Source organism: Homalodisca vitripennis, chromosome 3, assembly GCF_021130785.1.
Source record: "Homalodisca vitripennis isolate AUS2020 chromosome 3, UT_GWSS_2.1, whole genome shotgun sequence".
NCBI classification, from domain to species: domain Eukaryota; kingdom Metazoa; phylum Arthropoda; class Insecta; order Hemiptera; family Cicadellidae; genus Homalodisca; species Homalodisca vitripennis.
The window spans coordinates 132,571,504-132,598,806 of NC_060209.1; the positions used below are offsets into that span (position 1 = coordinate 132,571,504).

Here is a 27,303-nt window from a genome sequence, read left to right on the forward strand (position 1 = left end):
AGTTAATTAAAAAAAAAAACTACACAGCATTGCTTGGAAAGATGGTAAGACGTGTTTTTCATGGCTTCAACATGTTGGAATCGTACCGAAAAACTCATTATGTGAAATTTGTGGAAAAGAAACAACTGTAACTGTGAGAGGAGCAAATATGGTCGTCTTCAGTTTGCCTAATTTTGGTTATAATAATTTATTTGTTTACTGTAAATATTAAATTCATATTTTAATTTAAAACTTATGATTGTTATTGAGGACTATAGATACTTTTATATCGATTGATAGTCTAGGATTTGAGATGCGAATATTAGGTATTGATCATTACATTCTTCGATATAAAAAACCGGGTCTCCTTATCGCACCCTACCCGAAATGTATGTTATTTACATTATAAACTGACTACACATTTGCAAAATTTCAGAAAGGGAGATGTAAATAACTCTTATTAAAAATATTTTGTTACGGAAGTACACACCGGTTTGGTGTGAGCAGCCATTGTTATCTATATTAAGTAATGCAATGTTTTGTAATCAGTTAGTTGTGAAATTATCTCCCTTTGCCAGTTAATGTTTTACTTCTAATGGTAATGACTCTACTCTTAACTAGCAATGGGTGCTCACACCAAACCGTTAAGAATGGTTTAATTGCTTTGATCCACATAAAAGTTTGATATTACAGTTTATTTCTTAACATATGATTTCAACTTATTAGTTCAGTAATTTATGATATAAAAAATAAACAGCAAGAAAGAACTTAATTTTTTTTTTTTTTATTACTTAGAGAATTTGAAAATTGCAATGAATATGAAATTATGTGAGATATTTCTATACATACATATGTGGGTTTGGCTCCTCGGAACTCATGGGGAGAATATTTTTTCCCACTTAACAAAATCATATAAAACATAAATATTGTAACTTTTTCATATGGAGGTTTAATCCATAGTCGGTTTTGTTATTTTGTAACTTAATGTTTTAGTAAATTTGATGTTGATAAATTTATAATGAATTATTCTTGTTGGTAATGTATCATAATTCTTGTTGTGTATATTATATACATAGAATCGTTCAAAAATAACATTTGAATAAATAGTGTAGGCAGCTTAATACAATCTTTACAGCATAATTATAAACTAAGTCTGATTAAAATTTACAAGGACGATCAACAATTGATTTTTAATAGGGCTGTAGTATAATAAGCGGCCACCACCACAACTGAATCATAGTTATAGATTAAAAATATTAAAACTATGAAATACAATATTTTACCTATGATTATTCATAACTAATCATTGCCAGCAGTTTTTATTTCATTAACATACTGAGTATGCTAGTGACATCTGCAAAGAAATATGGCGATGAACATGCAATTATTGTCTCAAAATGTATTTTTAACACTGAACTATTTTTTAAATGGTTACAAAATAATTATCTTACGCCTTTAAATCGAAATGTCCAGTTTGTAGTGAGGAGATAAAAACTACAATTAAAGGTAGATATTAAATAGTGTATCTTTGGAAGAAGAATCAGAACAAACACAACGTTGTTAAAGACAATTCACAAGATTTTTTTTAGCATTTTAAATTTGGCATTATTTATATATTGAAAATCAAGTGTACTATTTTAGTTGGAACAAAACAAACTATGACTTTTTAATTAATGAATGTAGTTTGAATGGCATAGGTAGGCTACCTGCAAAATTACCATTTCAAATTGGCTATAGATTTTTAGAGGCAATTGTAAGTACTACGCTGCTCAAACATAATTAATATAAAGTTTTTTTATTTTATATAATCTGAAAGAAATAAACTACTTTAACACATAAAAGTATAGTTTCACTATTAATACAATTTTTAAAAGCCTAAAATGTAATTCAGATTGACATTATTATCCAAATTAATTTGAATTCGAATCGTATTTGGTATTTGACTAATGGCGGCAAGTATAATGTGGATGTACGTTTGTTCTTCATGTCACGTGAGTGAAACATGTTTATTCTTGAAAATAGTAAAAAGTAAGTAAAGGTTACATTGTTTTGCTCCTAAAATGTTATAAATATAGATAGCATAGTTTGTTATTTAACACTATGATAATATATTAATTTTTAAGATTTAAAACCAGCTGAACTATATAGTTATTTGAAATATCTACTATGGGGTAGGGTACGATAAGCGGACCCGGTTTTTTATATCGAAATTGGCAAACGATATTACTCAATCATAACCATCAATATAATCAATCGATACAGATTAATTATTTGGAACAATTCACTTAACCTTTTGAGTGCCAACGTCCGATTTTACCGGGCGACAAAAGTTGGCCGAAAAGTGCCGACGTCCGATTTTACCGGACGTTTGGGAAAAAGTCACTAAAAATTGTAACCTTTAATATTTTTAAATAATATATTGAAATGTTTGTGACGAATCGTTCTTTTCAAAATACATTGTTATAGTACACTTCCGGTCAAACTTTAAATTATGAAACTCACATATAAACATTTTTGGTTGCCATAGCTACCAGAAACAATGTGACAATAGTTTCTTAAAAGTTGTATAACTTACTCATTATTGAAGATAATAATATAAATTTTTCAAGATTTACAAGACAATTGCATACACTTTCCAGTGATATGGACTAAGAAAAGGATATAAATTTTTTTGGTCATAATAATTTGGTTGAAAAATGAAATTAACCCTTTTAGTGCCAGACAAAAAATCAAAAGTTGGTTTGAGAAATGTCATTGATTTTTCACATAATACTACTGAAGGATGCCAGGCCTATTTCAGCGGTTTTGCAGTGTTTTACTACAAGAATTGTAAAAATTACAAATATTGAGATATTTTCCTAATTTTTTCATCGTTTTGCAGTAAAATAAATTTCCTTATAAAAAGCTATAAAGCAAATTATATTTCTAAATGTAATTAACTTTAAAAAATTTAAAAAAGTAGACAATTTACTTACAGTTTTTATATTTTTCCAGTTTCACATGAAAAATAGTACTTTAAAAAAATTATTTCAATATAACACATACTATCACTTGAAAGAGGAATTAAAACTGAATAAACACATAAAAAGTTTTTATTAATATTTCAAAAACCAAAAAAGTCATGTAAATTTTTTTAGAAAGTTACATTTTCACTTTTTTGTGTTATTTACACTATTTAGCTTCTTTATAAAGCTTATAATATTTTCCGGTACTTTGGGACTATACCAACCACACCAGTATGAAGAACACAAAAATATAAATTTATAGAAACATACATTCGATAGAACGAAAAAACAACTCTGTAATTACAAAATTACAAGCATTTCCAGGTATTGTGATCGGTATTATTGTCGCTGTTATCTATCTTTCTCGAGAATCCCGATTACGGCAGGCCGCGTGGCATCACATGATTTGCACGGTACATAATTGCCTTTCCATTACAATTCAATTTATAACTCTGATCAGCCCCTCTAGAATTTGATATTTTACTGATAGGTACTATCTCGAGGGGATGTTTTTCTTTCGTTGATATCAGCGCGGGGCAGCTGCCGAAGGCCGCGCTGATGGCTGGAGGCACTCGCATTTTGGGTGGCGGAATGTGATCAAGAATAAAAACAAGTTTTGAGTGTTTTCAATAAAGAGTTTAGTTTTAGTTTGGTAATGTTTGTTTTTGTTGAATTTTTGTGTTTGGAGAAATGTAGAGGTAAAACACGGAAGTACAACAAAGCAACGCGACTCTGCAATCACGTTATCTACTAGACCGCTCGACTTTGACCTCTGTCTGAGGATGGGGAGGGGTTTACGATAAGACAATTCCTGTTTTATATTGACGAAATATTGTTTTACGCTAATCTAGTAATCTGTAGAAGCTAAATGGGTACTTTGGGATTATACCGACCACACCCAGACATGAATCGTTATTTGACATTTTGCTTCTACTGATTACTAGATTAGCGTAGAACAATATTTCGTCAATATAAAACAGGAATTGTCTTATCGCAAACCCCTCCCCATCCTCAGACAGAGGTCAAAGTCGAGCGGTCTAGTAGATAACGTGATTGCAGAGTCTCGCCGCCCGTTCAGCTGGTTCGTCGCTTTGTTGTACTTCCGTGTTTTACCTCTACATTTCTCCAAACACAAAAATTCAACAAAAACAAACATTACCAAACTAAAACTAAACTCTTTATTGAAAAAAACACTCAAAACTTGTTTTTATTCTTGATCACATTCCGCCACCCAAAATGCGAGTGCCTCCGGCTAAGGTGCTGCCGAAGCCCGCGCTGATGTCAAGGAAAGAAAAACATCCCTCGAGATAGTACCTATCAGTAAAATATCAAATTCTAGAGGGGCTGATCAGAAATATAAATTGAATTGTAATGGAAAGGCAATTATGTACAGTGCAAATCATGTGATGCCGCGCGGCCTGCCGTAATCGGGATTCTCGAGAAAGATAAGATAACAGCGACAAAAAATACCGATCACAATACCTAGAAATGCTTGTAAGTTTGTAATTTTGCAATTAAAAAGTTGTTTTTCTTTCTATCATGTCTATTTCTATAAATTTATATTTTTGTGTTCTTCATACTGGTGTGGTCGGTATAATCCCAAAGTACCGCTAAATGTCAAATAACGATTCATGTCTGGGTGTGGTCGGTATAATCCCAAAGTACCTATTTTCCACTATGAAACCATTAAAAACTGTCTGAAACTACTTTCTACTTAAAAAATAATGTACACTTTGTAAAATATCAACAACAAAATTTACAAACTTTTGTACATAGGTATTATAGTTAGGCGGTAACACAAATATGGTGAAGCAAACATAAGGGATGCAATCCTTTTTTACAGTGTTTGCACACAAATGTGGTTTACATTTTATTGAAGTTTACTTTTTATGTTAGTAAAACATTGTTAGTAAACTATTTATCAACAAACAAACACTGTGGAAGCAGCAAAACAAACAACCAAACACAGAGGTTAGACGTGAACTATCAGCTGACACAACTTTGTCTGATGCAACAACCACGGCCATTTCTATCATGGCTAAAAACCTGACTAACCTTACGATATTACTATTATTAATTTTTTTACGTAGATTGGTTCATTCCGATTGTTTTTATACCAACAAATTTAGAACAAGTTAAAAAATTATTGCGGTATGACTTTTACTCCGAACGACGTCGGCATTCTTCGGTAGTTATTCAAACGTCCGTATATACGGACGTTGGCATTTATCGGTAGTTTTTTAAACGTCCGTATATACGGACGTTGGCACTAAAAGGGTTAAAAAATATTTTTGAATTTTTTTAGGTAAGTCCATTTTTGGTATTTCTAAATTTAGTGTTATGGTAACTTTGTTATTTTATGTTAATTAAACAGAGTTTTCAGAGAAAAATAAAAAAGAATCACGTTGATAGCTTATTAAATCAACTCACATATAAACATTTTTGGTTGCCATAGCTACCAGAAACAATGTGACAATAGTTTCTTAAAAGTTGTATAACTTACTCATTGTTGAAGATAATAATATAAATTTTTCAAGATTTACAGACAATTGCTTACACTTTCCAGTGATATAGACTAAGAAAAGGATATGAATTTTTTTGTCATAATAATTTGGTTGAAAAATGAAATTAAAAAATATTTTTGAATTTTTTTTAGGTAAGTCCATTTTTGTATTCCTAAATTTAAGTTAGTGTTATGGTAACTTTGTTATTTTATGTTAATTAAACAGAGTTTTCAGAGAAAAATATAAAAAGAATCATGTTGATAGCTTATTAAATAATCTAACTGTGAATTTTTTACTAAAACCCTGAAAATGCCTGAAAAAGGGCTGGCACTTTTAGGTACACCCACTAGAAAAATACCTGGCACTTTTCAGTATACCCACTCAAAAAATACTTGGCACTCAAAGGTTAAATGATCTATATCAACATCTGTATCGATTGATTATATTGATGGTTATGATTGAGTAGTATCGTTTGCCAATTTCGATATAAAAAACCAGGTCCGCTTATCGTACCCTACCATATATTTTAATTTGTAAGTTAAATTATATTAATATGGATAAGTTAATTTCTAAGATTGAAAACAAGCAAAATCTTATCGGTCTTTGAAACATCTATTACGTTATTTGGTCCGACATTTTGTTTTTAGTCTGACAGTTTAATTATTTTCTCATCGCTTACACTAACATATTGAATGTTTAACTGCTATTATTAATTGGATGTGTAAAACTCTCCTAGGCTAAGCCTAGTCATTAAACAAAATCTCTATCTCTATCTTATATTGACACATGTAAATTACCTTGTTTATGATAATTAATAACTTAATGTAAAATTTAATTTATTGCATATTTGTTAGGCCAAGGTCCTTTTTGGCTTTCTTTGTATTAATAGAATGGTGCATTAGGCCTAGGCCTAATTGAATATATCTAGAAATGAGTCAACAAAATAAAAATAAATATGTAATTGGCCTAATAAAAGAATAAGAATTAGGCTACACTACCTAAAACAAAAATGTTGAGAAATCAAAATAAGAAGCCATAGACATGGCTAAAATTAGGCCACCATTTTAGAGAAAATATTTAAGACCCATAAAATTTACTTATTTATGCCAACAATCTGTAGCAACACACGACATAATGTGTACTGCATAGAAATTCGACATACAAAAATGTTTAAAATTAGTACAAAAACTATTTTGATTCTATTATAATATATTTGGTCGTAATTGGATACCCAAGGCAAAGCAGAATGATGTCAACATACGGTTGAGAAAATTCGACAAATTTCAAAGAGCACATCCCTTTAAAAACAAGACAAATGTCTATATAATATCCAGTCGTTTATATGCAACTTTCCATTACCTTATACGCTCCGTTTTCGTCCGTAGAGACTCAACTTTCATACTGTCCAGAACAAAGACGAGGTCGCTCAGATTCAGATTACTACTGCCATCTTGAAAGAAGTCACGGGCGTTTGGGAAAATTGTCTCTAGTTTGTAGCACTATAATACGATTTCACACTGGAAGTACACTCAAATCCAAAACACACATCTTACACACTTATAAATTCAAACAATGTTTAATCTGGGGTAATTACATTACCCAGAATTTACAATCATTTCACTACATCCATACCTAAGTCACAACACCCACAGAGTCACTTCCACATCGTTCGTCCATCTCCGTTTATCTACGGCCAACTTCGTGACTTCGTTCTTGGAAATGAAGCATAGTAAGCAAGCATAGAAAACAAAGTGTGTACATCACAATTAATAATTCATATGTATAATACAAAACATGTTTTTGCTAAATTAACAAAATAACACTTACACTGCGGGGGACGCACATTATTAATAATACAGCTGTCTTAAAGTCGGTATATGTCATGTGTCGCATTGACGGTGTTTGTTTATTCCAACGATGCAGACAAATTTTACAATAAAGGTGCAAGTTAGATGACAAAATATAGATAGTACATACAAACCAATAAAAGACAGTAAGTACGTAAACAGCTAAATTAATACAAAATCAATAAGCCACAACAAAGTACGATTGCAAGCTGCAATAACAGTAAAATAACAATAGGTAACGGTTATAGATGAGCCGCATTGAAAACAACCTGCGCGAAGATTTCTTGCGCATGGGAGAGGGGGAGGAACAGGAGCTTGACCACGCCTACCACCACCCCCTCTTACATTGCTTGATCTATTTCTTGCTGGTGCTTTGCTTCCCTACATTGGCGTTTTGGAGCTATGTTTTGTTTTTGTCGTTGTTAAGAAATGTTATTATTGATGTTAAGAATAGTGTATTTCACTCGTATTTAATATTTTTTTTAATTTTTATTATTTCAACGACATCACCATTTCAACAAGTAAGTTTCAATTTTATCTACATGCATAACAATTGACCAAAGAAACTAATTAGTAGACTAAAACAAAAACAATAGAATATGTAACCAGTAAACAAAACAATAGATACATAATGAAACAAATAGATATGAATTGTAAGATGCATAACAAGAAAGTATAAATAGATAACAAGTAATGTGTAACAATAAAAATAGATAAATATATAACAATAACAAAGAAAGATGCTTAACAAGAACGATGCAAAACAAGAAATGAACTATGACGTAGGTAACAGTTTTGACAAACAAGTTAACTGTGATAATAAAATAAAAGACTGAGACACAACACAGGCAGGGTAGGTGTAGAGACGAGCCAATAATAATAACAGCTACAGTGATGCAAGCCGGCTTTTGATTGCAGATGTGGATGCGATAAAGATGTCGAGGGTGGATGGAATGTTGTTCCCTAGCCGCTGAATCCTCAGCATTAGGCCATTTGCTGCATAAGAGGAGGAAGTTGCGACCTTAGTGAAAGAATTCATGGCTCAGGTTCCAAATGATGCCTTGAAGTTGATTTTTTCTAGAAGGTTTGGGCAGTCCAACTCAGCGTTGATCAAACGGTAGAGAAACATCACATGTTAGTATAATTAAGAAGTATTTCAACAAATGTTTATTGAAAACAGCTTTTTTTACTATTACTGTGTTTGTAAAACAGCTGTTATGTAAAAAAATACCTTACAAGTGGTAAAGTGGCGACAAAGGAGTGGTTGGTCAGGAACAGGGAGGGGGAGCCCACGCTTCGTCTTCCTCTCCCCCCCTCCCTCTCTCTCTCTCTCTCTCTCTCTCTCTCTCTCTCTCTCTCTCTCTCTCTCTCTCTCTCTCTCTCTCTCTCTCTCTCTCTCTCTCTCTCTCTCTCTCTCTCTCCCCCCCCACCAGGGCGACGATATTGAAATTACTTGCAAACATAAAATTATTGGCTGTTAATGCATTGTTAATGTCATTGATAAAGGTGATAAAGAGTAATGTTCCCAAGTGAAAACCGTGAGTAACACCGGATAGAACATGAAAAGGTGCTGAAAGGGCTCCCTCACTCTTAACTATCAGTTTACGGTTTACAAGATAACCTCCTACCTTCTTCAGGAGTTGTCCACCAACTCCATAGCTCGCAAGACTGTCGAACGTTTTTAACAGTCCAAGCACAGCAGTTGCAGTCAAATTGGCAGGAGTTAACTAAAGCAGACATGATGAATTCCTGAAATACTGAAAGATTTGTAGGAATTTATCTGCTATGAAGGAACCCGTGCTGACTATCCAAAATATATATTTTTCAAGCAAGATGGTTCAGGACGAGTGCCTGAAACATTTTGGTTACACCCAACTGGAAAAGAATTGATCTATAATTAGTAACGTTAATTTTATCACGAGACTTAAAAATTGGCACGAAAAAACTTTGCTTCAAGGTAAAGTGTAAGATTTCTAAAGTCGAATATTGTTTTGAATAAGATTGCCAGATGAGCAGCAAGAATAGGAGCGCAGAATTTAAGTACTGATGAGGTTTTTTTTGTTATTGACAGCGCTCTTGGATGGGTCAAAACCCTCTAAATTCTCTTGGATATCAGTTGCAGAAACCATGATCACAGAAAGACAATCGCTCCAGCCAAAATCAGTAGACCGTATCACAGAAAACGGTAGACATAAGCGAGCAAAAGAGCGCAAGTGCTAGAAGGGTCACGTACCTCACATGCATTAAATTTAGAGTAATTATGGTGGATGTTGATTTAGATTCAGACTGTCAACATGTGTGTAAATGGATTTTATACGATGGGAGACATTCTCTTCTATATTCCCAATATACACTCTATGATAGATATTACAAATTTACATTCTCTTCTTAAATTTCAAATAAATCACACGATCAACAGGGTAGCTTTGAATTTTTTTTATAAGTAGTGTTTTTCATTATTACGCGACTCTTCATCGTACTGGAGAACCACTTAGGGAAGTTTTGTAATTGTGCTCTTAGATACGATAATAGATAGGTGAGTGTATAACATGCTAAATGATTGTTCACCTTCACACAGTCCACCATGAACAGGCAGGTCCAAAACATATTCTGATTGAAAATTATTTCATTATTATTACATTTTTTAGTCACGGGTATACTTTATGGTTATAACATGTCTGATACAGATCCACTGAAACAACAAAAGTAGAATAATGCATATATTCTGAGAGAAGACAATTAAAAGTCAGGTTTACTTCAGTATCTGGAATAGATGAAATAACGAAGTCAAGAATGACTCTATGAGGGTTAGAAACGCCCTTGAAGTGCTTGAGATCATAGGAATCAGCCAAATCTATGATACAGCGTGGAAGAGTCATTACCGGCCTGGCAACATCAGACTGAGGCAGATTAAAATTTCTTATCAGTAATATTTTATCAGAACAATTTTCAAAGCTAATAACGTTTAACATAGGATAGTTGTCACGTGTTTGTTTGTATCTAAAATATTATATACTAGTACTTAAACAATTCAATATTTGAGTCATAAGTCTTCAATGTTGTTATTCTTACCAAGGGGCTTTAAGTACGTTGTGTACGATTTTCAACTGAAATATTTGGTGATTATCCATATTTCTCTGTGAGGTACATTCACAGAGTAAGAGTCTTTAAGTTGAATTAGATTTGAAAGTGGTCTTTTGTAACAGAATGTGTATACATTTTTTTTCAAGCTATTGCAAATTGTCTTTAGATTATTTTTGTGCTGTGTAAATTTGTTTAAATGTTATTAGAATTCCTTAATATGAAGAAATAAAAATGAAAAATGACATAGGCAGAAAAAGTTAATAGTTGTAATATACATATGTGAATAGTATTAACTTTTGAATTAAAACAACCATAATTATTGGGGTAAATTTCAGCTTATGGTGGGAAAGGGGAATGTTTGTATTCCTCTCTGAGTAAACGTTGTTCGGAAATCGACATCACTGTTTTTTTTTTGTTGTTCCGTTTTCCGTAGTGTTGTGATGTGAGTCAGTCAGTATAGTACGTTAGTCATCTTGTTTAGGGTCTGAAGTCTTAGTTTGCTAGGGTTATTTGTAGTTGCAATTTCTTTGTTAATCTCTGAAATTCCAGAGGAAGGGACAAAGGGTGAGAAACGTGGCACCATTGTTTTCGATTACAGGACTGCTCAGAACATCTAAGATGCCCAGTTAATTCCAACATAAACAGTTATATCAGGTATTATAGGTTAATTATTAGTGTACGTTAAAACTAATAAAAAATTGATTTAGACTATTATAAGTTGAAATGAATCTTAACTCTGGATCTGGCAGTTAAAATTCCTATAATGGCAGGCACTATTTTGCTAGTTGTGCAAAACTCATTCAAACCTATGTAGAATGTTTATTGAAGTAAAGTGTATACTATTATATATTTCATTTTTCAGTATGAAACAAGGAACATACCTATATAAGTAGTTGGATTAATTTTTTTATTTATATTTTGGTTTTGTTTTTCATTATAAGTGAAAAAACAAAAAGTAAAACAAAAATATCCAAAAGTAAAGCTTTATAAAAAGTAGAAATAATTTTAAAAATTACTTTACAAAATATACAAAATGTCTTAACCAAGAATCAAGAATAATTTATTTTTCTCAAATGTAGGCTAGGTATAAACAATACATGGGTAGGGTCCAATAAGCGGACCCGGTTTTTTATATCGAAGAATATAATCATCGATACCTAATATTCGCATATCGAATCATAGACTATCAATCGATATAAAAGTAATAACAATCATATGTTTAAATTAAAATGTGAATTTAATGATAACAAATAATAAATGAACATAACCAAAATCAGGGAAACTCATAACTTTAACTAAATGAAACAGAACGAAAACGTTTTTACTAAAGTTGTGTCCACCATTACCTTCTTTTTTTGCATCTGAAGACGACCATGTTAGCTCCTCTGACAGTTACATTTGTTACCTTTCCACAAATATCACATAATGGATTCTTAGGTACTAACCCAACATCCTGAAGCCATAAAAAACATATTTTATCGTCTTTTAAAGCAATTTCGTGAAGCTTCCTAAGATTGACGGCCATTTTAATACACAATGTTACGTGAAATTTAAAATATTACCTTGTATTATTTGAAAGTGTTTACAGCTGTTCATATAGATTATTTAAGTTGTTAAAAATAATTCATCAGTATCGATTGATTATATCGATGGTTATGATTAAGTAATATCGTTTGCCAATTTCGATATAAAAAACCGGGTCCGCTTATTGGACCGTACCCCAATACATTGCTTACAATAATTCCATTCTATGCTAAAAATTCACCCACACAAAGGGAAAACAATAGGGCCTCAAAGGCAAGCCTGTTATGAGGTTCCTTCATACTTAATAACATAACATGCTGTCATCAGAATTAACCCTAGAACCTGTAGTGTCAGGCTGTCTTGGAGCTTCGTGCAAGGTTTTTTTAAAACATTATTAAAAATATAAAATTTAAGCAATAGGCTATAAATCAAAGTATATATTTTTGTGTTCAGGATCAAACGTAGAATTACACTATATTGTAAAATTAACCATCCAACATTTTTTAATAAACACTTTTTTTAATCAAATATAAAATTTACGAAAAATATTTCTTAAATTTGGGGGAGACCATACCTAGCAAATGAAGTTATAGTGAGATAGCCATTCTGTGTAAAATTGTATCTAGTTTCAGAAAAACGTAAACATTATACACATTTATGGAAGCATAATAATGCTATAGAACAAAAAGCAGCGATGCGCATAAATTCTGAAAATCGGGTGTACACGTAAGACTTTGGTATTTAACAAGTTTTGCTAATACATTTATCTATGAATACATGTTATATTGCATATTTTCTAACTTAGAATAAAATATAATGTACAGTAGGCCTACTAATAAAATAATTTATATAAATTATTTTTTGAAAAGTAAAAAAAGTTACATTTTGCCATTATTCAAAACATTTGAGAAAAAATTTTCATTCAGCAAAATATAAAATGGTTTCTAAAGCTTGTACTAGGCTATATCAAAATTTATAAATTTATGGTTTATAAGTAGGCCTAATAGGAAATATTATGTAGTTTTAGAAAACTATAAATATAACTAATTATGGAAAAATTATAGAATAACCCAAACAGTTATTATATATAACCAAAGAAATTTCAGGAAATATATAATTTATTGTGAAAACTATCTATTTACCAAAACTAAGTAGTTACTTCAGAGCTAAAAGAGTGCTATAAATGACATTTAGTAAGTGAAAACAATAACAAACTATGTGAAATGAATTTTAGCCAAGTCATTTTGCCATAGCCTACACAGAGCCGATAATTTCTCAAACATATTTCAGTAAACAGAATTGATTTATTCTAAAATATATATGTTTACACTACTACAACATCCAACAACACACTACACATTAAATACGACACTAAAACACGCATAAAACTATTAAAACTTACAAATATCTACAGCTCGGCACGAAAGTGATCTCAAATTCTAGACTATCAATTGATATAAAAGTACCTATAGTCCTCAATAACAATCATATATGTTTTAAATTAAAATATAAATTTAATAATTATAGTGATCAAACAAATTATTATAATCAAAATTAGGAAAACTGAAGACGACCATATTTACTCCTCTCACAGTTACAGTTGTTTCTTTTCCACAAATTTCACATAATGGGTTTTTCGGTACGAGTCCAACATGAAGCAACAAAAAAGCAACGTTGTGTAGTTTTCTAAAATTGACTGTCATTTTTAATAATCAGAATTACTTATTTAAAATTGAAATATTATCCTACGTGTATTATTTTTGAGTGTTTACAGCTGTTGATATAGATTATTTCAGTTAATAGTTCAAAATAATTAATCAGTATCAATTGATTATATCAATGGTTATGATTAAGTAAAATCGTTTGCCAATTTCGAAATAAAAAACCGGGTCCGCTTATCGTAGCCTACCCCAGTCTTAAAACAATTTGTCTTTGTAAAACTCAAACTATCTACACAAATAGATAAAGACAATTTACAAAACAATACAATACAAACAATGTATATAACAGATACAATGACCAAAAACCAACAAATAATACTTTTATCACCCAAGAAGTTATATTTAATTAACCCTCCATCTGTTAGCCTACTAGTGACTATTCATTCGCTAAAAAATGTTTCTTTCCAATGTTGAACTAGTTTATTTTGCAGTCGAAAAATAAACCTTTTTTTCCTTTTGCTATCGAAAATAAAAGTTACGTAGGAAAATATTATATCAAATGTTTCACAGATTAGACGGTACAGTTGTGACAGTAACGGCTGGAGCAGCCAAATACGAGTTTTGAGTTATTAACTTTTTGGAATTGTCCTACAAACAAAACAAATAAGATTATATGGGGTGCAAATGAGAAATAACAAAGTTGTAGAACATAAAAAATGGAGCAATTGTTCACACACGAAAAATTACGATTCCACCATATTAGAACTGGGTAGCTGAATCTCGAATCCAGAAAATAGGTCTATTTGCGGATGACTACTGATCGGCAGTACGCAAATTATGGATTGCTAAAGTATTTATGTAGATAAACAAAGTAACAAATTACTATAATTTCACAAATAATATTTTAGCTATAATAATTAGTATTTATCTTAGTGCATTGTCGAGATTCTGCTCAGTCTATTTGTGGATAAAACGATCGGCAGTATACAAATTACCGATTATTGAAACATAATTTTGTAGTTGTTTATGTATAAAAACTATTTAGGGGCATATAGTAACAAACTAACGTGATTTATAAATAATATTTAAATTTATGTTCATATTTCTATGTCATAAATTGACTATCGTTTCTGTGGGTTCTATGCACGGATGTTAGGTGCTCAGGAGAAAACTGGCGATCATTAATTTTTATTTTATCTATAAGTTGTACTTTGTGTTGTACATTGAAGTAGATTCTCTATAAATATCCATACATTTTTAAGTACATGGAATATATTCTGGGAGCTCATTTTATAATCTACCATTTCTATTATTTCAAAGGAGAAGATAAAGGTTATGGCTTGTAATTTTAAATATATTCACTTCCCTGAATCTCTGGAAATTCTTTTAAAGTAGCGTCATATTTTTATGCTTACCCCACCTTCACCCCCCCCCCCTCCCCCAAAGGATAAATTAATGAAGTGGAGTTCAGATGAAAGTAGTTGATGAAGTATCAGATGAACTGACCTTGCGTATGGGCGAAATCATTGTCTCGTAACAAAAGTTCATCCACCGTAGATCTCTGGCCCGCAATGCTGGACTGCAGCAAGGTAGTGCTGTGTTGGTATTTATTTGTTATCTGTTTTTTCAGAATTGGATATATGTATTTTCCAAACATCACAGAAAGGAAAGTTATTAAGTATACACAATGTTATGTCGACACATTGAAGGCACAGGGATAAAAACTAAGGAGTTCAAGGGTAGGGTACGTTAAGCGAACCCGGTTTTTTATATCGAAGAATGTAGTCTTCGATATTTAATATTCGCATTTCAAATCCTAGACTATCAATCGATATAAAACTATCTATAGTCGTCAATAACAATCATATATGTTTAAAATATGAATGTAATATTTACAGTTATCAAACAAATTATTATAATAAAAATTAGGAAAACTGAAGACGACCATATTTGCTCCTCTCACAGTTACAGTTGTTTCTTTCCCACAAATTTCACATAATACGTTTTCGGTACTAGTCCAACATATGTTGAAGCCACAAAAACAATATATTTTATTTATGTCATCATCTTTCAAAGCAATGTCATGTAGTTTTCTAAAATTGACTGCCATTTTTAATAATTAAAATTACTTATGTAAAATTGAAATATTACCCTACATGGTATAGTTATAAAAAAAAACTCACAATATACTGTCAGAAAATGCTTAAAATGAAGAAAATTTATTTGAATTAAAACTCATTATCTAAAAATAATTGTCTAAGTTCACCTGACTTATTTACTAGGTCACTCATAGTGTTCAATAAATAAAAAATAATGAATTAACAATATTTGTAATCTAGACGTATGCCTAGGTCCAACGATTTTCATATCACAATTTAACCTAGAGACCTGTGAATGTTGCTAAATATTGAAATCAAATAGTTTTTCACTACGTACAAGAAAAGTCAAAACAAACACAACTTATTAAAAACACACTTGAGAAATCCTTTTGAGTGTTCAAAACTTGATGTTATGAATATATTGAAAGTCGTGAACTATATTAGTTAGAATCAGACATACGTTTTGGCACCGGCTGCAGTATAATAAGTGTCCAAAACTCGAATTATTGTTATTCATGAGTAAAAAATCCTCGCTATAACTACTTAAACTATATTACGTTTTATGTGTTTCAAATTACAGTATAAGAACTAATAATGTTATGGTGGATAAAAAGCAATCTAGGATATGTGTATTTATAAATATAACAAACAAAATATTTCCTATAACATTTACTTACTTTTTACTATTTTGAAGGATAAACTAGTTTGACACAAATAAAATATGTGCATATACTGCACTTGCTGCCATTACAGATCTGGAGTATTAGTGTCAGTAACAGGTAATTCATTGGTAACGTGTATTACCGGGATACTGTTGTTTCGGTAAAAGCTGGGCCAATTAATTTTCTTATAACGATTTTTTGGTTTTAGTTTACTTGGTAACCAGTAACAGCCGAAGCCATTTTGTGCAAGCAAATTAAGCTTGGAATGTAAATATTACACTATACAATGTTATTATGCGTTATAAGTAGGTTTAGATTACCTTATTGTAACCATTTTACTTGTACCAAAGTTAAACATAACCTTTACAAATGCTTACGTGATCTGAGCTTGAATTTGGGTACTATCTCAAAGGATGTTTTTCGTATTATGCCACAAGTGCGTGGTGGCCCCAAAGGCGCCATCAGAAATGCCCCTGGCCATGAGTGCTGGCTTCCACCCCGCACTTCTGGCGAAATAAGAAAAACATCCCTTGAGGTAGTACCCAATTCAAGCTCAGATCACGTGAGAACTTATTAATGTTATCTTTAACTATGTTGAATCATAAAATGAGGCTTAGGTGACACCATATTTGCTGACGTAAACAGACTTTGCAAGTCAACATTGGTATATAGAATTAGAAATAAAACAACAAACAGCTGATTTAGAGTTGTATATTTGCAAATCCAAGTAAAGTGAATTCCTCCGCAACCTATCAAAATATTCATCACCTATTTAGGCACTTGTTAATAACAGTATAGATAGTGAGATAATTATGTCTGGACTACTCCGACAAAAGATAGTAGAGAGAATTTTACTATTGGAAAACCTCCAACAAGGGTTGGAAAGGGATAAATAAATTTACTTGAGACATAAATTGTAGTACCTTATCTATAATTTTATCTTTTTACAAATAGTAAGATTAAACCCACCTACTTGGACAGTTTTACTTTATCATTATATACCCTATGTTCAGACATACATGTGAAATCACAATTTCATTATCGGAATCCTCTATGTTTTGTACCTCAAATTCTGTATACTTAGAAATAACAAAAAGTGTTAGAATATTATACTGCCAAATTTAATTTTGAAGCTTACACTTCAAGTCCATTTTTATTATTATTTAGTCTGTTAAGGCAGTTTGCTCAGTTGTATGAAATATACAGATAGGGGATTAATGCTGCTCATGTTGATTTATTTCATATAGGTGTTTTGTTTCAGTTGAATAATGGAATCAATAAAAGTCTCTCAGCCGAAAAGAACAAAAGAGGGTCCTAAACAATACCCATCAAATGCTGTGGTGGATGATCCTTTTAGAGGTATGTAACATTTCCTGTATCTGTCAGGTGAATCTATTATGCATGAATTTATGGCAAACTAATTTTCTCTTCAGGCTCCAATATAGAAAATCATTAACCCTTTGTGGACTTAAGGCATTCTATTGACTGCACTCATTTATACAACACAGATTGGCCAGGCAATCTGTATCCTGCCTGTGGAACCTAGTGGACGACCTGCTCATATTTTTGAACAGCAATTGTGTCATTGCACAGGGATACGCAGATGACAATGTGATTCTTGTAAGTGGCAAATTCAAAGTATCAGCCACGGAACTGACCAATGCTGCTCTGAACATAGTGGGGAATCTTGCTATCATTGGGCTTTTCCAAGTGCGCCAGGCGCAGCTCTAGACTGTTGCCTCAACCTCGCCTCCCTTGATATTGTCATTCGAGCTTTGGCCAGGAGAAGTACCTATTGTCTTCAGCAGGTAGAACTTTAATCGGCCTCAAGCTGCAGCAGAGGGCACTGGAGAATTAGTTTCCTGATTCAGGGGAATGGTCTGCACATACTGATTTTATACCTCCTAGGAACGATTGGTCAGAGGGAAGGAAACCTCTTCCACAGCAGAGCATACAGGTTTACAGATGTCTCTAAAACAGTGGCACAGGTACTAGATTTGTGGAGGGAGACCCATTTAGGGAGCTGGTGGTCCCTATGGGCCCTTATCCCACAGTATTTCAGACAGAAGTCGCAGCCGTTATAGTGTGCTCATTAAAATCTTCATCTGCAGTATAGGAGTAAGACAATTAACATTTTCACAGATAGTCAGGCAACACTGATGGCACTGGACTCTCGTGTGTTCAATTCCAAACTTACCTGGATTTTTTTTTTTTTTTTTTTTTTTTCTTCCTTCCCTTGCCAGTATCAACAGTGTGACTGTTTGTTGGATTCCTGGTCATGAGGGGATCCCTGGGAATGAAAGAGCTGATACTCTGGCCAACTAGGCTCAGCATCTAATATGATGGGACTTCAACCGTTCTGTGGCACTTCTAGTTGTGAATCCTTTGGGGCTGTCTCGTAATGGATTTGCGCTGAACATGCGAGTAGGTAGTGGCTTCATCCGGCTCTAAGAATAAGCAGAATGGTTCCTATAGGACCATAGGTAGGCGACTGACCTTCTCTCACTAAGTAGATTGGTGACTCCTATGTCATGAGTTATGGGTTTGATCATGGGACACAGTCACCTGAGGATATCCTCACAGAGTCACCATCCTTCGGGAGGATCCGTTGAGTAGAACGTGTGATGAACAGGAGGAAACTGCTGAACACCTGCTCTTTGATTGTCCTGCAATAGCAAGTGTATGCTATCTTAGGTCATTTGGACAAGGGTGGTAAATTTCCCTTGGAAAAACCTGTAGGTTGTTCTCTACAGTTTGTGGAACTGCCGAAAGCGTAGACTGGTCGGCCTCATGGTGTGCTTTCGGAGTGCGCAAAAGGTCCCTGGAGGCTTAAGTTAATGGCAATAAGCCACCCCATAGAAGAAGTAATTTCATTTAAAATTCTTCATTTTAGCAAACATTGTTCTTTAATTGGCACTTACAGTAATCACATCTTCAGGCACCGCAATCTATATCCCACTTTTCAAACACTTCTTATTTTTCTGCAATTTGACTGATACAGGTTTTGCACTTTGTGTTAGTAGAATATATATATATATATATATATATATATATATATATATATATATATATATATATAATTTCTGTTTATCTTCAATTGTTGTTTATGTTCATTTGTCTCTATAATTGATAATACGTTCAGTTTGTCTTTGTTCTCTATTAGCTAGTAGTTAATATTTAAGATTTAAGTAGTAGTATAATTAGCCTACAAGATAAACCTATAGTATCAAACTTTACTATTTACCAACACTACAATTTTTTGGATAACTATCATTAATTAAATGTTCAGTGTATTAAGGATACCTTACTTAATTTCATTTATCACTTTCATCTGGAAGAACACACTTATTTGTGGCGATAGACAGAATGCTACTAGAACCAGAAGGGTTTAGTATCAAGTGTTTGTCGACCCTAGTTTTTCAATGAATTTTATTTGACTAGAGATATTTGCAGAACTCCTTACAAGAAAATAATTAAAGCTATTACATGACTCATTAGTTGTGTTTAATTAGCTATACTGTTAGTGTATTTCTTTTTATGTTTATTAAGCAGATAAGAAAAAAACACTCTTCACACAAGCAAATCAAGAAATCTTTTTTCAGAAACTAAATTAAAAGACAGCTGAATTCTAATAAGAATATTCCCCAAAAAATTAAGACTGAGACTCAACTATGTTTTGAGTTATAGAGCTGTGAGTTTCAATAAAAACTCTACCTTTTTGATACACTCATGCAATGCTAAATTAGCAACTATATTCTTGAAATGATCTCAACTGACAAAGTTAAATCATGCTTAAATCTATAAATTATTATTTAGAGTTTTAAAATAATTAACTAGGCTTTATTTAAATGCAATACTTAGTTATAAAATGTTAATTTATTATTAAGATAAATGTAAGTATATTATACAAGTATGTCTGTAATTTAAAACCCTTTGTCAAATGTCACTGATACATCAGTTCTGATGTTGCATTCAAATTAATATGAATTCTACAACCCTGGACTGGAACTCTTCCATTTGCTACTGCTTGTGCACAGCCTATATCTTTCCTGTACCGACATGTGTCTGCACGTGGTGACATGAACACCCCCACCCCCTCAATCTGCATGGTTTTGGTCCATACCCACAAAAAAGGCATACATATGAGACTTTATTGGTGATAGTTATTTGACTAGTGAAAATGACCTGTTCATGTAGTTTTGGAATTGTATTTTTCCACTACGTTATTGTGCTTTATTAAATTTACCTTTATTTTAATACTAAATAATAATTTTTTAATAATTTAAAAAATATTAGTTTTTAAGAATAATTGATTGTTTAAGTATTCAGTATGAGTTGTTTTGTGGGTAAATTACTAAGTGAACAGTGTTATAAACAATACCACAAGAATGGCATAGCCAACCTGGGATGTTCAAGTTCAAGCTTTAAAAATGATTAACTTCTAATCTAATTGTGTTTACAGGATCAGAGAATACGAGGTCTATAAATAAAGTACCTTAGTGAGACTGATTTTTTTCCTATCAAACTAGCAACACTGTAGCTCTGACAAGTAGTCATATGTTTAGCAAAACAGCTGTTCCAAATTAATTATTCATTTGATTTGTCTATTATTGTTATGTGAGTATTAAACAAACTTCTAGCAAAACAAGTTTTTTATGTGTGTTCCAAAAATGAGAAAGACAAGAGAATGGAATTTGATCGGGATCTTTTAGGACAACTTTAAAGAGATCCTGATATTCTAAATCACATTATCATTGGTGCCGAATTTTGGATTTTTGAGTACGATCCAGAAACAAAATGTCAGAGTAAGAGTGGACACTTCCAGTGCACCTCGACTGAAGAAGGCAAAAAATGAGCAAATCCAAAGTCAAAACCATGCTGATTTCTTTCTTTGATTCAAATGGCATTGTGTATCATGAAATCCTTTGAAAGGCTGGGAAAAATAGTCGTGCTTGAGTCCAGCAATTAAAAACAACTCGATGCTGCATCATTATAATGCGCCTTGCCACACTGCACTCTCAATTACTGAGTTTTTAACCAGAAAAAACACTCCTGTCGTCCTCAACCACCCTATTCTCCGGACTTGAGTCCTTGTCACTTTTTCCTGTTCCTTACGGGTCATCCATATAACATCATCTAGGCCATGTCACCCACCATCTCAGATTTTTATGAAACTTGAAGGTTATGATCTCCCTACTAAGATATAAAAATATTCCAAGTTTCAACTCTTTATCTCGAACGGTTATTGTTTTATAGCATTTTAAAGTTTTGAAAACATGGTCGTTTTTGCTCTTTCCGAGACGTAGAACAGTGAATACTGTCAGATCAAAAATAATTCAATCTTAGACATTTATGGTTCAAATCGTTTGGAAAAAAAAAACAGTATTTGCCGCATGTAAGCAAACATTGTCATTCCAGAAAAACATGTTTCTTGATAAAATTGTCATAGATAGACTTGCCATAATTTTTCACCGGCCAACCGGGACGCCTCTGTTCGAAATGCGTGGGGGTGGGGGGATAAATATGAAGTCAAATTAAAAATAAAAACCAAAAAACTTTGTGTATAATTGTATGAATTTAACTTAATTTCTAAATAGTATAAAAGTGATTATATCTTATAACAATAAAAATACAGTTAGGGTTATAAATTTACACGGCTTTCATTAAATAAATTGAAACCATTAAACAATACAAGCTTACTTCAGGTTATACCTTAAAAACATTGACAGCTATAAAATGTAAAAGCAAGGCTTATTTTTTATACCATTCGTATTTTTCACTAGAGCAAATCTTTCTCAATAAGTCTTTTTTGTTTTTTATTTTTTCATAAAATTCAGTGCAGCTAACTGCAAAGTTAACTTTGCATAACATTAAATTTTGAACTGTGGATTCGTGCATTAATCCTCGATCATCACTCCAGGCAATGTTCATCATGGAGAAAACTCTCAACTGGAGCAGATGTTCCAGGAAGACAGTAAACATATTCAATTTTAAGTCCAAGATTTGGCACTGAAATATTCCGCTGTTTAAAAGAATGGAACGGCTCCATCCATTTTTCTTCACTTGGTTTCTTCTCGTCTTCTTTTTCCCATACTTCTACTTTTGAGGCCTAAAATCTCTTGGCAAGGACAACCTCGTCAAAAAGTTCGTCGATGTTTATCTTGAGTTTTCTGGTACTTTTATTAATTACTTCTACAGTTCTTTCAATGTTTTCCCATGAAATGCTGTTTTCATTGACCCAGACAAAATCTTGAGCTTCTCCAAAACTATCTTCCCAAAGTGTAATGTAAGGAATAGACCTACTGTAAAATTTGTTAAAATCACTGGTCATTTGGTTACAGTCAACGTTGATTTTACCCTTAAGTGTTTTAAGGACCGTTTTTGCTCCATATGGGATGAAGTTAGACTCCTTTCTTTATTGAAAATTTTCCTTCAACTTTTGTAAGGCATGTACAACATCAATAGCACTAGATTTGTTTTTCTCCATGGCTAAAATAGTTTTATTAAACAATGCTAGCTGACCATGTACAAATCATAGGAACACTTCACCTCGCTCATCATCAAAGAAGTTCTTTATCAGAGATGGACACATTTCCTGAGACAAGAAGTACTCTTTCAAAGCAGAAAACATTTGAATCATCCTTTCAATTGCTGGCATAAGGGAGAGAAATCTAGTATTTCCATCTTGTATTAATTTGCTGTATTCAATATCTGCAAATTCGCAGAATTCTTTGAGTTGAGTAATCCTTACAGTGTAAATGTGAAAATACTTGTAGATTTTCACAACAAGGGCCTTGATTTCAATGGGAAGCACATCTACAGCAGTCTGGACAGCGTTGTCGACGATATGAGCACCACAACCAATACCATTTATTGATCTTCCAAGTTCGTTCTTTATAAGAGCAAATACATTGTCTTTATAAGAGAACACTTCTTGAATTTTGAGGAAACTTCTGATAATGAGGAAATTCTAAAACAACTGTTTATTTTCATTTTATCATTTACTCTCTGCAACAAATCGTTGATGATCATTGAGAGTTGTCCACTCCATTTTCATCATGAACCATTCTTTTGACCATCTTACCGATTCCATGTTTGATCCATACACTTCACAATATTGACACTTTATAGCATTTTAAAGTTTGGAAAAAATGAGTGTTTTCACTCTCTACGAGACTTAGAACAGTGAATATTGTCCGATCAAAAGTAATCTGTATCTTAGGCATTTCTGGTTTAAATCTCTTCAAGATAAAAACAGTATTCTCAAATCCACTTGCTATCTGACTCACCAAATGAGTAGGGCTCAACATGAAAGGTTTGACTTTCAATACTGAACCTGCTCACTGCCCAGGTCTGACTGACTCTTGATATTGATATTGCGTATGTTATCAGTAGCCAATCAGTTTTGTTGGAGTGAGCATCAGTGTTTAAGAAGTTTTGTTATTGTGAATAGTGTTAGTAGTTTGTGTTATAAAATGTAGTGAATAGTTGTATTGTCTTCCTAATACTTTTTAATCCATTTTGAATTAATTTAAATAAAATTTTTTGTATATAATGAAAATTTAGTCACTTTTAAAATGTCTAATTTAAATTCAAAACGTGAAGAAGACTGCAGTAGTTTGTGTTATAAAATGTAGTGAATAGTTGTATTTTCTTCCTAATACTTTTTAATCCATTTTGAATTAATTTAAATAAAACTTTTTGTATATAATGAAAATTTAGTCACTTTTAAAATGTCTAATTTAAATTCAAAATGTGAAGAAGACTGCAGTGTAGGGCACTGCAGTCTTCTACTTTTGGAACGGAGTGCCACAAAAAACTACACAAAGTCAGTGAAAATAATAAATGTTGAAACATTAAGTGATATTTAAAAAAGGTTTATCATACTTAGAAGTGGTGTAAATACAGAAGTAATAGTAAATATTGTGCTCATCACAAAATATATTTTTTGAATAAGTTTGAAACATATCAAACCTTTTGTTTTGACCCATTCCAAACACACAAAAAAAGAATAAAAAAATGGAAGACCTGTGACTGGAATTTTCTGATCAGATAAATAACATTTCTCATGTTGTGATAAAAATCGTACCTAGACAGAAAATATGTAATTCTTGCGAAGAAGAATATTATAAGTGTTGAAATGAAGGTGACGTTAGTTTAGAAATTGAAAAGCTTCTTGATGACCTTCTAGACAGTGAAAATGATTTGCTTAAGGAAGAAGCATTCGAAGAAATTAATTCATCTTTGTTTGATATTGAGGAGTCTCCATTTAAATTTCATTCTATTCCTTCTCCACAATTAAATCGAAAGTATGTAGTGTTTTGGAACAAGAATTTTCACCTGGAAAAATTTAGAAAATGTGCCAAAACATTTTCAACAATAAAGCTGATGGCTTAGATGGGCTTGTTGAATTAGTCAAAGAAAAGCTTGAAACACCAGTGACTTGCAGTGAAAAATTTCAACTATTAACACTCTCTCCAGTTTCATAGAGTCGCAAGACTTCTGGAGAATTCAAAGTTAGTGAATATAGAGTTTGTAAAGCACGAGAAATATTAAAGAAAAAAGGAATCATTTACCCAAGTCAAGAAATGGAAAAGTACTACAACAAGCCACAGTTGATCTGGTCATGAGTTTCTATCAGAATGATGAATTTTCACAAATTATACCTGGGAAGAAAGATAAAGTAAGCATATCCAAATATGTACATCAACAAAAAAGACTACTGTGTGCTTACCTTAATGAACTGTGTGCTGCATTTAAATTTGAATACCCTGCCATAAAAATTGGTTTCTCAAAATGTTGTATGCTTTGCCCTAAGTGGTGTGTATTAGGATCCTCAGATACCCATGCTGTATGCGTATGTTCAATCCATCAAAATGTAATTTTACTTTTACAAGCATGTGCCAGAACACATACCATGAGTTGAGAGTCACCTAGTTTGCTCTATGGATAACAGAGACTATATGCTTCGGCACTGTTCTGTCCTACTAGTGAAAATTGTAAGCAAGTATTGCAACAAACATTTAAAGAAAAACTGTTGCTGCATTATTTTATCACAAGTCACAATCAAACTATCTAAAAGAGTTAAAATCAATACTCAATCCAAGAAGAAGCAATTGTTCCGATCGACTTAAGTGAAAACTATTTATAAGTTATTCAAGATAAAGTGCAAGATAACCACTGGACACAAGATATATATACTTTTATATATATATACTTTTATATATATATATATATATATATATATATATATATATATATTGCAAATAAACCTATTATAAAACAAGTCTTATTACTTTATTTACAGACCTCGTAAAAATGTAATAAACTTGAATCACTGTGTTAAAAATGTTATCACAATTCTATTAATCCAAACATATTTGGCTTTCTTTACATAATGTAAATGTTTAATTTCAGATGCTGCTATACACTTTGGAGCACACCTCCAGTTGAAAGGGCTGCTCCAAAATGAAAAAAAGAATTTTGGGTGTATAGAGCGCACCGTGTTGTTTGATGAGTTTACCAACCATTACCAACCTCAGTACTGCAGCCAACTTGTGCGCAAGGATTTGTTGGCAAAATTAATTAAATATCGTGTACTCAAACGGCCATTTAAGGATTTTAGCACACTGCGCATTGTGAAACATCCTAATCCAAATCGTGAGTTTGGTATAGAGACGTCAAGCTATAAATATTTTATGGCATTTTATATTTAGCCTTAGTTTAATGTATTTTTTTATAATTAAGAATACTAGATCTCATAATAATATATTTCTCTTCACAGATTTAAAATTCTAGACTTTCTTAATTTATTTTTTAACTCTTTAAAAAAAAGTCATCTTTGCTCTTTATAATTTTTTTAAAACAGCCTTAAGTGAAGATTTCGATACTAAAATCAATTTTTAGATGGTCTTGAGTACTTATTTAGATTTATAAATTGCTTTGTTCATTGTACTTTTATTGTTAATAATATACCAAATGAAAATTAAATAAAATTTTTAAATTAAAAGGGGTCAATAACCGAATTTGAATGATCCAAAGTCTTGAATTACACAGACTTTTATTATTTTTGTAAAAATATGTTAAGAGCTGACAAAAGTTCAAATTATGCAAAATGTTGTATTAACATATACAGTAATAATATAATAATAATACAATTTGACTAAGATACTTAAAACAAGTTAAAGTAATGCAACCAGTGTTCTCTTGGCATAATTTCTTCTTTTACAACCTTTTGTGTACTGTTGCAATAGAAGATTGCAGCCTGATTTAAAAGTGTCTGCAACGTGATCATTTTCACACCATTACCGTTGACCTTGAAGATACTTGTTCTGATGGAAAAACAAATGCATGTCTGTATACGCTAATGTAGGGCTATTTGGGAGACTATGAAACTGTTCTTATCAAAATTCTGTGATGACATCTTGAGTTCATGTTGCCGCATGTGAACAAACATTATCATTCAGCAAAACTGTTTCTCAATAATTGGAGAACACTTGAAGATACTTGTTCTGATGGAAAAACAAATGCTTGTCTGTATACGCTAATGTAGGGCTATTTGGGAGACTATGAAACTGTTCTTATCAAAATTCTGTGATGACATCTTGAGTTCATGTTGCCGCATGTGAACAAACATGTGTCTGCAACGTGATCATTTTCACACCATTACCGTTGACCTTGAAGATACTTGTTCTGATGGAAAAACAAATGCTTGTCTGTATACGCTAATGTAGGGCTATTTGGGAGACTATGAAACTGTTCTTATCAAAATTCTGTGATGACATCTTGAGTTCATGTTGCCGCATGTGAACAAACATTATCATTCAGCAAAACATGTTTCTCAATAATTGGAGAACACTTCTTGAATTTTGAGAAAACTTCTGATAATAAGGAAACTTTGAAAAATCTATTCATTTTATCATTTAATCTCTGCAACAA

The 27,303-nt window shown here is 32.2% G+C and overlaps 2 protein-coding genes across 2 annotated transcripts in view; one reads left to right on the forward strand and one right to left on the reverse strand.

Moving 5' to 3' along the window:
- Positions 1-7,186, reverse strand: part of LOC124357525 (homeodomain-interacting protein kinase 2) — a 60,536-nt gene extending 53,350 nt beyond the window's left edge. Inside the window, exon 1 of the mRNA XM_046809407.1 lies at positions 6,848-7,186. The gene's annotated coding sequence lies outside the window, so the exon portion shown is untranslated. The remainder of the gene's footprint in view (positions 1-6,847) is intronic.
- A 3,673-nt stretch (positions 7,187-10,859) lies between these two features.
- Positions 10,860-27,303, forward strand: part of LOC124357526 (putative helicase MOV-10) — a 78,561-nt gene continuing 62,117 nt past the window's right edge. Inside the window, exons 1-3 of the mRNA XM_046809408.1 lie at positions 10,860-11,073; positions 17,627-17,724; positions 25,783-26,025. Coding sequence (XP_046665364.1) covers positions 17,634-17,724; positions 25,783-26,025 — 334 coding nt within the window. The 5' untranslated portion in view covers positions 10,860-11,073; positions 17,627-17,633. The remainder of the gene's footprint in view (positions 11,074-17,626; positions 17,725-25,782; positions 26,026-27,303) is intronic.